This window comes from Mya arenaria, chromosome 4 (genome assembly GCF_026914265.1).
Source record: "Mya arenaria isolate MELC-2E11 chromosome 4, ASM2691426v1".
Classification (NCBI taxonomy): domain Eukaryota; kingdom Metazoa; phylum Mollusca; class Bivalvia; order Myida; family Myidae; genus Mya; species Mya arenaria.
The window spans coordinates 65,910,207-65,924,855 of NC_069125.1; the positions used below are offsets into that span (position 1 = coordinate 65,910,207).

Sequence of the window (14,649 nt, forward strand, 5' to 3'; positions counted from 1 at the left end):
ACAGTTCCTCCTGGGTCTGCTTCCTATGTTAAAAAAATCCCTCCATTTATACTTTGGAATTGAAAGTGAGGCTTTCATTCATTAGTTACCATCATTTGGAACTATTTCCAAACATTAAATTGAAAGTGAAAGTAGTTTTTTTTAAAAATGTCAAAAATATATAAGAAAATTATATATTATTAATTTATATTATGTAATATAAGATTTTCACATTTCATACTCAAACACCAATATTCTATGGCTAAGCACTGTCAACTGGCCAAATTTCAACCAGATAGCTGTATAAATTAAGAATTTATAACAATTTAAAATAGGCCACCCCTCCAAAAGCTTCCTCTATATCATTTAAGCAACATTTTTTCAGAAACAGACTTCAAAACTCCTATAGTTCAGCTTCAGGCTATATGCAACACATACTGAAAGTTTGGCAATGATATATCAAACACTAAATGAATGAGACAAGTATTAGCACCTGTGGTATTTTCATAAAAAGCAGAAACAGCCATTTCCCTCAAATGTTAAGCCGCAAACCTTTGAAGAGCCATTATTTCCTTATGCATTGGAATAATTTGACCAAGTAAAGTTTTCCTTGTAGCTTTTAATGGTGTCTATAGAACAGCACCACAAAACTGGCCTGCCTACTCTTTTAAGATTTTTTCTAAGCAAAATAAGGTTTTTCCACTTCATCGGCTTAGTGTTTTATATAAAAAATGACATAGAGCCCAACTGAAATGCCTCAACTTGTCAAAATTTTGCTTTTCTGGTCCACTTATATACAAAGGTAACAGAACTGTTCAGTTTAACACAAGAAATTTAGTGATAATGTGTTAATAGACAGTCTAAACAACACTATATGCCAAATTGTTGGCTTCCGGGACAAATGGCGCAACAAAGGAAATGGCAAAAAACACACCAAAACTTAAAGATTCATGACAACTGCTAGTGTTTTCATGTATGAGGTGGCTACATGATGTAGAAAATGCAGAGATAGCATTATTATGCCCATTTTTAAAAAAAATTTACTTTAAGAATCTGTTTTGAAGGCTAGATTTGGCATTAAATTCAGAGTACAGCACTTCACTATTGTCTATAAGATGCTTATTTACACCTGATTTGCTATAAATCTCACTCATTGGAATCATTTACACACAAACAAACACTACAGAGTTGACTAACATCTTCATTCTTCTGAAATATTGGATTCAGAGCTGCATCTCCTGGATTCAGATTGCAGGACTACCGCCTGGGGAAAAGGCCGCAGCTAACTGGAGCTTATTGGCACATCATGATCTGCAAGCAAGACACAAAAGCAATGTTTTACACAAATAAAACTATCTGCCACTACTGTTAAAGTTTGAAAAAGGCCTGTAAACACTCATTTGAGGCATACACAACCTTTAATATAGTCATAAATGTGATAAATATGCAGAAAAGTTCATGAATTCAAAGATTTTCAGGACAAATTTAATAGAATATATAGTCTTTTGGACATTTTGCAATCAGTTTTTAACAACTCAAAGGTAAACCTCATCTTATTGAGTACCCAGATGCATTTTGCAAGCATTCAAACCAGACATGCTTAGAATTTCTTCTTACTTGGAGATGGTATTCCTTTCTTGAAAATCCTTGCCGAGAGCCGGTATGGAAAACCACAGAGACCACAGTTTTACCAGCACTGGTTCTTGTCCTTGAAAATTCCTCTGTGGCTACAGCAACCAGGCTGGCTATTAAAATAAGCAATAAATTAGGGTTTTTAAAACATTTATACTGTATTAAGGTTGTGTTTTTTAATGCATTAAGGGAAAAGGCTCTATTCTTTATGAAAGCTGCTCACTTTTTATTTATTTTGCCTTGAGAAATGTCAAGTTTTTCAATGAATAAATTGAATAAATGAATGAATTAATGAATATATATGAATGATTGATAGAATGAATTAATGAATTAATGAAAGGTGGCATTATTTCTTTAAAATTGGGATCTCATTGTGTTGCTGTGATTGTTAAAGTATATGTTTTCTTGTCCATAAGCTGAAAATCATATGCACACTAAATAAAACATCATTCTGCATCCTATGTGCAGTAAGTTTTGTTTAATTGCTTATAGAATTTGCAATTATTGTAATGTTTGCTTAAAAGAGCAAACAAAATGTGTGAATAGATGCACAATACAGACCAAAGACTGATACAAGTCAGCAGTTTCATTAGAAAATAATATTATTATTAAAGCCACACCAGAAATGATTGACAACATGAAAGAAATTCATTTAGGAATGGAACAAACAGTCTCAATGGGCTTTTATGACCAAACTGTCTCACTTTGTACTTCAGTTTGGATACCATTTTCTAATATATTATCTTGAAGTACTTACAAATTACAGCATGTTGGCAAACACCAAGTACAGCTTGGCCTCTGGTGGGCAGCTTGGTGGGGGGGGGGGGGGGGTCTTCAACAGACAGTTCCTCCTGGGTCTGCTTCCTATGTTAAAAAAATCCCTCCATTTATACTTTGGAATTGAAAGTGAGGCTTTCATTCATTAGTTACCATCATTTGGAACTATTTCCAAACATTAAATTGAAAGTGAAAGTAGTTTTTTTTAAAAATGTCAAAAATATATAAGAAAATTATATATTATTAATTTATATTATGTAATATAAGATTTTCACATTTCATACTCAAACACCAATATTCTATGGCTAAGCACTGTCAACTGGCCAAATTTCAACCAGATAGCTGTATAAATTAAGAATTTATAACAATTTAAAATAGGCCACCCCTCCAAAAGCTTCCTCTATATCAGGCGTGAGACCACAGTTATTTTTACTATATGTTTCATATAGACACTAACCTGGCTTTTGACTTTATACACACCCCAATTGAAAAACAAGGACATGGCATCTCTAGAACAATTCAAGACACAAAATATAATCACAAGAAAACACCATGTTAACCATTGACCCGACTGTCAAAATTGAGTTCAAATACATAACCCTTCCGCCAGGGAGTCAATCGGCTACAAACAACTAATTTTCAGACTTCCACAAGCTATGATTTTTCCAATATTTACATTGAAAACTATCAATTTCTGCAATAGAGTGTCAACTTCAGTCAAGTTCTCTGCAAAAAGAACATTTTTTGCTTCTTTTTCATTCAATTTTAATAAAATATTGATACTTGAACACAAGCACTCTTTGTTTCTGTATTCACATCCGGATCTTGGTCAACGGGGGGCAGATAACTGTGGTCTTGAGCCATATCCTGTACGTATTACAAGGTAATGTAAAGCGAAAGTGGATAGAAAATGGAGTTTAAAAGGTTTATTATTCCCTCATCGTTCTATCCGCGTTACTTCTATTTTCACCAACGTCTACGTAGATTTGTTCCAAAATTTCAGGATATTGTCGGTAAGCTAAGTTTGTGTTTAATATAATTATATAACGACCAATTATACAATTCATAAATATAAACAAATATAAGTACTTTACGTAGAGAGTGCTGACTTTTTACCTTGATTATTTTTTTTTAACAAGGAAAGAATGATTTCGCAAAATGTATATTGTTTGGCGAAACACACATAGAAGACATCTTGAAAGCGTTTGATCAGTTTCAAAAAACAGTTGAAGTATTTGTCGGGAGGGACGATGCAATTAATGAGGAGGTCACGTGGAAGGAGCTGATTGTTGAAGACAATTCTATGGATGACGGAGCTGTTCGTGAATCCGTTAGGCCTCGGCCGTCTGGTGCAAGTTGTGGCTCCCGGATATGCGTAGTTCTTGTGAACAATGCCACTGTAAGTTATAAGTAGAGTTATTAGTGCCTTATCATAACAAACAAAACGCATGCCTTTTTTAATACTTGTAAATATATCAGTATTTTTATTTGTGTCATATTCTTTTAAATTATGTTTTCATTAAAAATTACACTGTTATGCTCTTGCAATATAAATTCATGCATAGACAGCGCGAAAGACTTCCCGTTTTTACCAGCCCTGAAACTTATTTTTCACGTTATGTTCATGGTCAAAAATATTTGGCGGTTTTACCATTTTCACTTAAATAGTGCAAGCCTTGGCTAGTGGGCCAGACTACGCTGGCTATGATTATGTACATTTATGTTCTATTATTTCCAGTGTAATGGACAGCCTGGTTTCACTATTTATGGAAAGAACAACATGACGTGTTTGAATTGAAATATGGGCATTTAGTCTAGAATGCTGTTTAAAAATGAAATAACTATATACATTTGATATTGCATATAAATAGTAGAATTTTGATGTTCGTATATACATAAATAATTGAAGTTAAAAATGATAAGCAACATTCAACAATGTCTTTTCCAATAATATTAATAATATGAAAGCCTCTATATACCGATTTCAAATATGTCAACAGATTGAGGAATGGCAAAACTCATCTTCCGAGGAAAAGGGTCTTATTTTCTTCAATACAAACGACAGTCGTAATATGACAGATAAGACAAAGTTGAACAAACTAATTCAGGCAGAACTGGAAACAAGAGTCATCTCATTGTTTGAAAGTATGTATTCTTTCATTAACAAACTGATTCCAAGAGGCTGTAAGGAGTTCAGCAATTTGACTCAGCATACTTGTTCCATTGACGAATCAAAAGTAGAAGAAGCTATTGGCGAAGTTGTGAGAGGTAGGTCAAATGCATGTTTTCCATAACGAACAATCTTTTATTCCATACTTAACACCCATTATTCATTGAACACACGTAGAATGATACTACATTATTCACATTTAATGTTTTAGAATATGCAAAAAAAGAGCCGGAAAAGAAAGATAAATCTGCTTTCATCTTCGCTATCAAAACAGTCGTCATTAAAAAGACACGCGCCACTTTTTGCGAGGACCTATCAAAAGCATGCTGCCTGCCGCAGTCTGTCATACTAGATTTTCAGGGAGACACTTTTTTTGACGTCGAAAAGAAAATCATGGAACTTGAAGTAGATAATGAAATAGATGTTACGAGCTCCGATGAAAGAAAATTAATGAAGATTGGGATGGAGCTTGTTAGCTTTATTGTTCAAGGTTTGCAAGATATCGAACACAAATTCGTCAAGTTCATGAAGGTAAATTGTTTATTATAATTATAACTGTAATGAAATTTATTTCATTTTTATCTTTTATTAATGCTGAATATGTATGATGGTGTTAGGGAAATATGTATGCTTCACATTGCACTGAATATCTCATCAACAGGAACAAATTGTTTCCATCTCCATGTTGTCAAGGAAACAATTTGAGCTGACTGGAATCCTCCGGTCAACGAATGTACAGATTGACGTCCTACTCCCTACCATACTGAAAATACCTCGTGAACTACAACATAAACTATTGCAGTAGGTTTCCTAACGCTGTTTTTCGCATTTTATCTTGGTACTTAAGCTTGACGAATGTATTATTTACAAATTGCACAAAACAGCCTTATACAAAATGAACTTAAATTCTTCGAAATGTACCAAGTTGTCAAGCACATGTCGAAAAAGACGTTTAACATGTTTGCTGTCAATATTTTAACCACATGTGTTTAATGTTATTTCTCTGCCACGAATTAAGGAAATAGTGATATCAGACACTGATATCAGACACTGTTATCAGATTACCGCCTCCGTCCTTTTGTACGTAATACTTTGAACATACTAGAAATTATTTACTTATATATATGTTTTAAGCAATACAATAAGTAGGCAATTGTATGGTGTCATTCAACTAATACGATGAGAAAAATAGTATCTAATAATGCATGCAAGGAATTCAGTAGTTCAGTTATTTTGACAGGAATCACCCAGATGTCTCTGGTTGCGGGCACAGACATGGAAAGTTTGTGATTGACGTGAAGAAGGCTCTTGCAGAGGAGGAAAAGAAGAAAATTAGACATGAAATGAAAGAACACAGTTTCAACTTCGAATTAAATTCCGAAGTCATCAGATTCGTAAAGCAAGCTGGGTTTTGTGTAGAACAGGGATACAACATAAGAGCGCAAAAGAAGCAGCTTGATCCACCGTCTTACAATTATGGAAGTCTTGGCTGTTTTATGCAAAAAGAAGAAATAGATTCACAGGGTCTTCTGCTTGGTATTACATGTGGACATTGTGTATCAGGCTGCGATGAATCTATTGAGGTTTGTATTGACCTTGAAAATGAGTTCAAACCGCTTGGAAAAGTTAAGTACAATTCAGCTCCAAATTGTCCTGAAGATGAATTTTTAGATATTGCAGCTATAGAAATAATGCTAAACGAGAACTATGTGAATAAAGAGTTAAAAAGATCGGACGGGAGATATGCCAAGACTTGGGATGTTTTTGACGGAGAACTGCCAATAGGAAGTCAAGTTTATAAGCACACTTGTCAAAAGATATACGACGAAAATAAAGAATCCTCGGAAATGACTTTAGGAACTATTATATCGTCAGACTACATGGAAAAACCGGTGAAGGAAAAAATTACGCAGTTGGAAGACAGTTGCGAAACACTCCATCAATTACCTGGGCCATACTTCGTTCATATCGAATCAGAAAATAGTAAAATATGTCAATTCAATAATCTTTTTTGTTCAGTTTAAACTTAGATATATAGTATAGGGCCGATATAGTTCTTTTTTTTTCTTTGCGATTTACTTTTTATCCTACATCTGTAATATAGCTTTGATCGTCATATATTACTAAAAAAACGTTGAACATAATTAATAAACCTTGCAATTAACAAACCCTTGTTTACAGTTTCAGAGGAGCCGTTTTCGGTGAAAGGTGATAGTGGTGCGGTAGTTTGCGCAGATGATATGGACAGCGTTCAAAATGTTCATGTAATTGCACTTTTAACTGGAGCGATCGAAAAGAGGTCTACCGACGGATCGCTCAAGTATATTCACTCCAAAGGAAGCGTGTTTCATAAATTGTTAAGCGTCGTCAAAATTCAAGCAGACATGAAACTCTTGCCTGGTAAATACATAAATATTTCAATATTTATGCATGCTTTTACAATATATTACTTTATTATAATATAAAATATTATATTATTATTACTTCTTTTGGTATCAATGCATACGGTTGCAAATACAAATTTACTGTTCGCATTTAGCCTGTGCAAAACCGAATGCTGGAGGTTCAGTAGCTGCGCCGGCGTCAACAACAACAACTACTCCTTCCGTGGATTAGAGCATCATTGAAGACACACGTGTACCGCTTCATGGCGATGTTACGAACAAGGTGAAAGTTTTATGAAATTCGATTTGGATATATATAGAGGTGAATAGTTTGTTTCAGTGTAAGACCGTTATATATTTCACCGAGTGAGCATCCAGAAGCTGTATTTTACGATTGGCGTTTCAAACGGTGAAATGTCATTTTTATTTCACTGATCAAAAATCTATTAATTACAGGAAAGCACATTATAAAGTTTCATCATATGCTCGTCGCCCCTGTGTAGCAATCTGTTTTGATTCATTGAATATGACTTAATGCGTCTTGAAAATAATTAAGATACTATAACAACATAACCCGGTGGTAACTGAGGAATTGTCTGCCGCTAGTGCCACACTTGTCATTGCCGTCAACGAACAGTTTCAATAAAACAAGAACTTCTGATTTCTTACATTCTCAGGGAGGTACTTATTATGGGTGTAATTACAACGAGTGTTTTATTTCCTAACAAGCTGATTCTGTTATAAGAACTAGAATATGGTCTTCTACTGTGCTATTGAGGATTAAAACCAGAGTAACGATACCGCCTTCTGGCAACAACAGCGACAACAGCAACAAGGGACTGACCAAATCTTGTTAAGTTTAAATTACCATAAAACATTTATCTGATTTATAGCTCCCAATGCCATATTAGGGTTTAATAAACTGAAACATGTAATTTCCTGTTGTTTATTCTGTCCACATTACGATAGTGTCTTTTATCATTTAATAAATAAATTAGATGGCTTTTTATAAAACAATTCAGATGATTTCATACAGTACACTACACCTATATTTTAATATGTTATCTTTCTGTTCTTGTTTAAGGGCTGAACAATTTTGTTTCCTAAGTTCAATTTAATATATAATAACATTTAAATGTTTAAGGTATTCGACGCACAATCTGTCAGTTTTTGATGTCTGGTGACCCCATAGTATTTTGGTATCATTTGAAAAGGGTTTATATGTAGTGTTGTAAAAAAGAAGATATATTTTTTATATTTTTATTTTTATTTTCCATAAGTCATACATAGTGTGTAAAAATCTAGGTTTGTTATTTTATACCTATTTTGTGTTGTTTCAATTTTTAATTCCATCAAGCATTTTTGTGTCTCTTTCAATCATATTTATTTTTTCAAACTAACACGGGACTCTAATATTGGAATTTTTTGGGGGGAATTTCTGGATAAACGTTATAAAGACAGCGATTCTGTGATATAGTTATGTAAATTAGTAATGTTAAGTTTATGGATGACATAGATATAAAATAACTGCATAATTTTTCAGATGTGTTGTTTTTGATAAATTACATTTTCTTATGCTTGAATGCAAACTCTCATGTTAGGAAACTTCCTTCTTCTCTGTAGTACTGATACTTATGTAAAAGCAACATTCAGCATTTTTCATTTCTCGTTTGTTCCATGCTTTGATTATATCATTTAATAATACAAATCAGCGTGATTGCCTTTGAAAAGTTTTAATTATTAAATTTATATCATGTTGTGTATATAATATATATGTATGATGTAAAAAAGTGTTTAGTTCCATTCCTGGCATAATTTATAAATGAAACAAATATGTGAAGTACTACAATCAACTTAGAATGATATCTGTTCTACACATAATTGCCGATTTAAAATTTTTTATTGTTGTTTAACTCAATGATTTGTAGCTTTACAATGAACTGGTAAAAGGTCTTTACATTATTAAACATCTAGTTCTACAAATAACACAATGATAACATTATGTACAGTCCAATTTTTATATGTTGGCTTACAAATAAATGGATTACAAGTATAAATGTTGTTTAATCGTTTTGAAATGTGAAAATGACCAGTAAATGACTGGTAGAAACCCTTTGACGTTATTTCATATAACAGTAAAATGACATTATATCATCAATATGGGTTCTTATCAGACATATCAAATCAATACAGTAAGACGATTTTGACAAAAAAGTTGATGCTCACTAGCGGAATAAAGGGGGGCGCATGCCCCCGACCCAAATCGTACAAAAAGTCAACAATATGTTTATAATGCAACATTTCGGAAAATAATTTTCAGAGAAGGTAACCCTAACAAAACCTGCCGACAATAAATGGACGGTAACAGGATAGGTCAGTCCTGTGTATACGACAATGAATGTAGTGTAACGGGATAGGTCAGTCCTGTGTATACGACAATGAATGGAGTGTAACGGGATAGGTCAGTCCTGTGTATACGACAATGAATGGAGTGTAATGGAATGGGTCAGTCCTGTGTATACGACAATGAATGTAGTGTAACGGGATGGGTCAGTCCTGTGTATAAGACAATGAATGTAGTGTAACGGGATGGGTCAGTCCTGTGTATACGACAATGAATGAATTGTAACGGGGTGGGTCAGTCCTGTGTATACGACAATAAATGAAGTGTAACGAGGTGGGCCAGTCCTGCGTATACAACAATGAATGGAGTGTAACGGGTGGGGTCAGTCCTATGTATACGACAATGAGTGTAGTGTTACGGGAAGGGACAGTCCTATGTATACGACAATAAATGTAGTGTAACGGGATAGGTCAGTCCTGTGAATAGGACAATAAATGTAGTGTAACAAGAAGGGTCAGTCCTGTGTATACGACAATGAATGTAGTGTAACGGAATGGTTCAGTCCTGTGTATACGACAATGAATGGCGTGTAACTGGAAGGTTCAGTCCTGTGTATACGGCAATGAATGTAGAGTAACGGGTGGGGTCAGTCCTGTGTATACGAAAATGAATGAAGTGTAACGGGGTGGGTCAGTTCTGTGTATACGACAATGAATAGAGTGTAACGGGATGTGTCAGTTCTGTGTATACGACAATGAATGGAGTGTAATGGGATTGGTCAGTCCTGTGTATACGAAAATGAATAAAGTGTAACGGGGTGGGTCAGTTCTGTGTATACGACAATGAATGGAGTGTAACGGGATGTGTCAGTCCTCTGTATACGACAATGAATGAAGTGTAACGGGAAGGGTCAGTCCTGTGTATGCGATAATGAATGTAGTGTAACGGGTGGGGTCAGTCCTGTGTATACGACAATCAATGAAGTGTAACGGGATGGGTCAGTCCTGTGTATGCGACAATGAATGTAGTGTAACGGGATGGGTCAGTCCTGTGTATACGACAGTGAATTGAGTGTAACGGGATGTGTCAGTCCAGTGTATACGACAATGAATGTAGTGTAACGGGAAGGGTCAGTCCTGTGTATACGACAATGAATGTAGTATAAGGGGAAAGGTCAGTCCTGTGTATACGACAATGAATGTAGTATAAGGGGATGGGTCAGTCCTGTGTATACGACAATGAATAAAGTGTAACGGGGTGGATCAGTCCTGTGTATACGACAATGAATATTGTGTAACGGGATGGGTCAGTCCTGTGTATACGACAATGAATGGAGAGTAACGGGATAGGTCAGTCCTGGGTATACGACAATGAATGTAGTGTAACGGGAATGGTCAGACCTGTGTATATGACAATGAATGTAGTGTAACGGGATGGGTCAGTCCTGTGTATACGACAATGAATGTAGTGTAACGGAATAGGCCAGTTCTGTGTATGTGACAATGAATGGAGTGTAACGCGATAGGTCAGTCCTGTGTATAAGACAATGATTTTAGTGTAACGGGATGGGTCATGCTGGGTTTCCGACAATGAATGTAGTGTAACGGGATGGGTCAGTTCTGGGTATACGACAATGAATGGAGTGTAACGGGGTAGGTCACTTCTGGGTATCCGACAATGAATGTAGTGTATCGGGATGTGTCTGTTCTGAGTATCCGACAATAAATGTAGTGTAACGGGATGGGTCAGTTCTTGGTATCCGACAATGTATGTAGTGTAACCGGATCGGTCAGTTCTGGGTATCCGACAATGAATGTAGTGTAACAGGATGGGTCATTCTGGTCTTCCGACAAAGAATGTAGTGTAACGGAATGTGTCATTCTGGGTTTCCTACAATGAATGTAGTGTCACGGGGTGGGTCAATCCTGAGTATCCGACAATGAATGGAGTGTAACGCGATAGGTCAGTCCTGAGTATCCGACAATAAATGTAGTGTAACGGGGTGGGTCAGATCTGGGTATCCGACAATGAATGTAGTGTAACGGGATTTCTCAGTCCTGGGTATCCGACAATGAATGTAGTGTAACGGGATGTGTCAGTCCTGAGTATCCGCGATAAATGTAGTGTAACCGGATCGGTCAGTTCTGGGTATCCGACAATGAATGGAATGTAACGGGGTGGGTCACTTCTGGGTATCTGACAATGAATGTAGTGTAACAGGATGTGTCAGTCCTGAGTATCCGACAATAAATGGAGTGTAAAGTATATGACAATGAATGCAGTGTTACGGGATGGGTTAGTCATGAGTATATGACAATGAATGGAGTGTAAAGGGATAGGTCAAACCTGCGTATACGACAATGAATGTAGTGAACGGGATGGGTCAGTTCTGTGTATACGACATTTAATGGAGTGTAACGGGATGGGTCAGTTCTGTGTATACGACAATGAACGGAGAGTAACGGGATAGGCCAGTCCTGTGTATATATCAATGAATGGAGTGTAACGGAATATGTCAGTCCTGTGTATACGACAATGAATGGAGTGTAACGGAATGGGTCTGTCCTGTGTATACCACAATGAATGCAGTGTAACGGGATGGGTCAGTCCTGTGTATACGACAATAAATGCAGTGTAACGGGATGGGTCAGTCTTGTGTATACGACAATGGCTGGAGTGTAACGGGATGGGTTAGTCCTGTGTATACGACAATGAATGTAATGATACGGGAAGGGTCAGATCTGTGTATACGACAATGAATGAAGTGTAACGGGATGGGTCAGTCCTGTGTATACGACAATGAAAGTAGTGTAACGGGATGGGTCAGTCCTGTGTATCCGACAATAAATGTAGTGTAACGGAATGGGTCAGTTCTGGGTTTCCGGCAATGAATATAGTGTAACGGGGTGGGTCAGTTCTGGGTATCCGACAATGAATGTAGTGTAAATGGAAAGGTCAGTCCTGTGTATACTATAATAAATGTAGTGTAACTGGATGGGTCAGTTCTGGGTATCCGACAATGAATGGAGTGTAACGGGGTGGGTCACTTCTGGGTATCCGACAATGAATATTGTGTAACGGGATGTGTCAGTCCTGAGTATCCGACAATAAATGGGGTGTAACGTATATGACAATTGATGTAGTGCAACGGGATGGGTCAGTCCTGCTTATACGACAATGAATGTAGTGAACGGGATGGGTCAGTTCTGTGTATACGACAATGAATGGAGTGTAACGGGATGGGTCAGTCCTGTGTATACGACAATGAATGGAGTGTAACGGGATGGGTCAGTCCTGTGTATACGACAATGAATGTAGTGAACGGGATGGGTCAGTTCTGTGTATACGACAATGAATGGAGTGTAACGGGATGGGTCAGTCCTGTGTATACGACAATGAATGGAGTGTAACGGGATAGGCCAGTCCTGTGTAAGCGACAATGAATGGAGTGTAACGGGGTCGGTCAATACTGCGTATACGACAATGAATGGAGTGTAACGGGATAGGTCAGACCTATGTATACCACAATGAATGCAGTGTTACGGGATGGTTCAGTCTTGCGTATACCACAATGAATTCAGTGTAACAGGATGGGTCAGTCCTGTGTTTACGACAATAAATGCAGTGTAACGGGATTGGTCTGTCCAGTGTTTTCGACAATGAATGGAGTGTAACGGGATAGGTTAATCCTGTGTATACGACAATGAATGGAGTGTAACGGGATGGGTTAGTCCTGTGTATTCGACAATGAATGTAGTGTAACGGGATGGGTTAGTCCTGTGTATCCGACAATGAATGTAGTGTAACGGGATGGGTTAGCCCTGTGTATATGAAAATGAATGGAGTGTAACGGGAAGGGTCAATCCTGTGTATACGACAATGAATGTAGAGTAACGGGATAGGTCAATCCTGTGTATACGACAATGAATGGAGTGTAACGGGATGGGTTAGTCCTGTGTATTCGAAAATGAATTGAGTGTAACGGTAAGGTTCAGTCCTGTGTATCCGACAATGAATGGAGTATAAGGGGGTAGGTCAGTCCTGTGTATCCGACAATGAATGGAGTGTAACGGGATGGGTCAGTCATGAGTATCCGGCAATGAATGAAGTGTAACGGGATGGGTCAGTCATGAGTATCCGACAATGAATTAAAGCGAGTTGATATATGAATTAAATATGGAAAATGTATTTGGAGTTACGTTTTAATATGTTATAGATAGGGGACGAGAACCCCACCCGGTTAGTGTAACGGGATAGGTCAATCCTGGGTATCCGGCAATGAATGGAGTGTAACGGGATGGGTCAGTCCTGTGTATACGACAATGAATGTAGTGTAACGGGATTGGTCAGTCCTGTGTATACGACAATGTATGTAATGTTACGGGATGGGTAAGTTCTGCGTATCCGACAATGAAAGTAGTGTAACGGGATGAGTCTGTCCTAAGTTTCCGACAATGAATGGAGTATAACGGGATGGGTCAGTCCTGTGTATCCGACAATGAATGGAGTGTAAGGGGATGCGTCAGTCATGAGTATCCGATAATGAATGGAGTGTAAGGGGATGGGTCAGTCATGAGTATCCGACAATAAATGTAGTGTAACGGGATAGGTCAATCCTGGGTATCTGGCAATGAATGAAGTGTAACGGGGTGGGTCAGTCCTGAATATCCGACAATAAATGGAGTGTAACGGGATAGGTCAATCCTGGGTATCCGGCAATGAATGAAGTGTAACGGGGTGGGTCAATCCTGGGTATCCGGCAATGAATGAAGTGTAACGGGGTGGGTCAGCCCTGAGTATCCGACAATACATGTAGTGTAACGGGATGGATCAGGAGTATAAGGGGATGGGTATGTTCTGCGTATCCGACAATGAAAGTAGTGTAACGGGATTGAGCAGTCCTGTGTATCCGACAATGAATGGAGTGTGACGGGATTGGTCAGTTCTGGGTATCCGACAATGAATGTAGTGTAACGGGAAGGGTCAGTCCTGTGTATACGACAATGAATGGAGTGTAACGGGATGGGTTAGTCCGTTGTATACGACAATGAATGGAGAGTAACGGGATAGGTCAGTCCTGTGTATACGACAATGAATGGAGTGTAACGGGATGGGTTAGTGCTGAGTATCCGACAATGAATGGAGTGTAACGCGATTGGTCAGTCATGGGTATCTGGGAGAACATGCATTGTTTTCACGAGATATTTTAATACACATATATTTAATTATTTTTATCTAAAACAGCTGTCACCGCAAAGAAACAATTGCTCTTCATTCGTTGCACAAAGTTGTTTCTAAAAAAAATGACATTACTGCCCTTGAGAAAACGATTATACACTGAAATAAAACCAATTCTTATTTTC

General features: G+C 37.3%; 1 protein-coding gene across 2 annotated transcripts; it reads left to right on the forward strand.

Moving 5' to 3' along the window:
• Positions 1-3,264: 3,264 nt before the first annotated feature.
• LOC128230560 (uncharacterized) lies at positions 3,265-8,993 on the forward strand. 2 transcript variants are annotated; one of them, XM_052942951.1, is made up of 8 exons: positions 3,265-3,401; positions 3,528-3,787; positions 4,389-4,656; positions 4,770-5,089; positions 5,220-5,359; positions 5,799-6,541; positions 6,740-6,958; positions 7,098-8,993. In XM_052942951.1, exons 1-8 carry the CDS (start codon positions 3,299-3,301, stop codon positions 7,172-7,174), a joined length of 2,130 nt encoding a protein of 709 aa, XP_052798911.1. In that variant the 5' UTR covers positions 3,265-3,298; the 3' UTR covers positions 7,175-8,993. The 2 variants fall into 2 exon arrangements, with proteins under 2 accessions (XP_052798911.1, XP_052798912.1); XM_052942952.1 differs by lacking the exon at positions 7,098-8,993 and having other exon boundaries at positions 5,799-6,141; positions 6,740-6,897.
• The last annotated feature ends 5,656 nt before the right edge of the window (positions 8,994-14,649 follow it).

Coding starts and splice junctions, on each gene's coding strand:
- LOC128230560 (XM_052942951.1), top strand. CDS start 3,299: ATGGAGTTTAAAAGGTTTATTATTCCCTCATCGTTCTATCCGCGTTAC. Junction 3,402..3,527: donor AAAATTTCAGGATATTGTCG/GTAAGCTAAGTT, acceptor TTTTTTAACAAG/GAAAGAATGATTTCGCAAAA. Junction 5,090..5,219: donor AATTCGTCAAGTTCATGAAG/GTAAATTGTTTA, acceptor TCTCATCAACAG/GAACAAATTGTTTCCATCTC.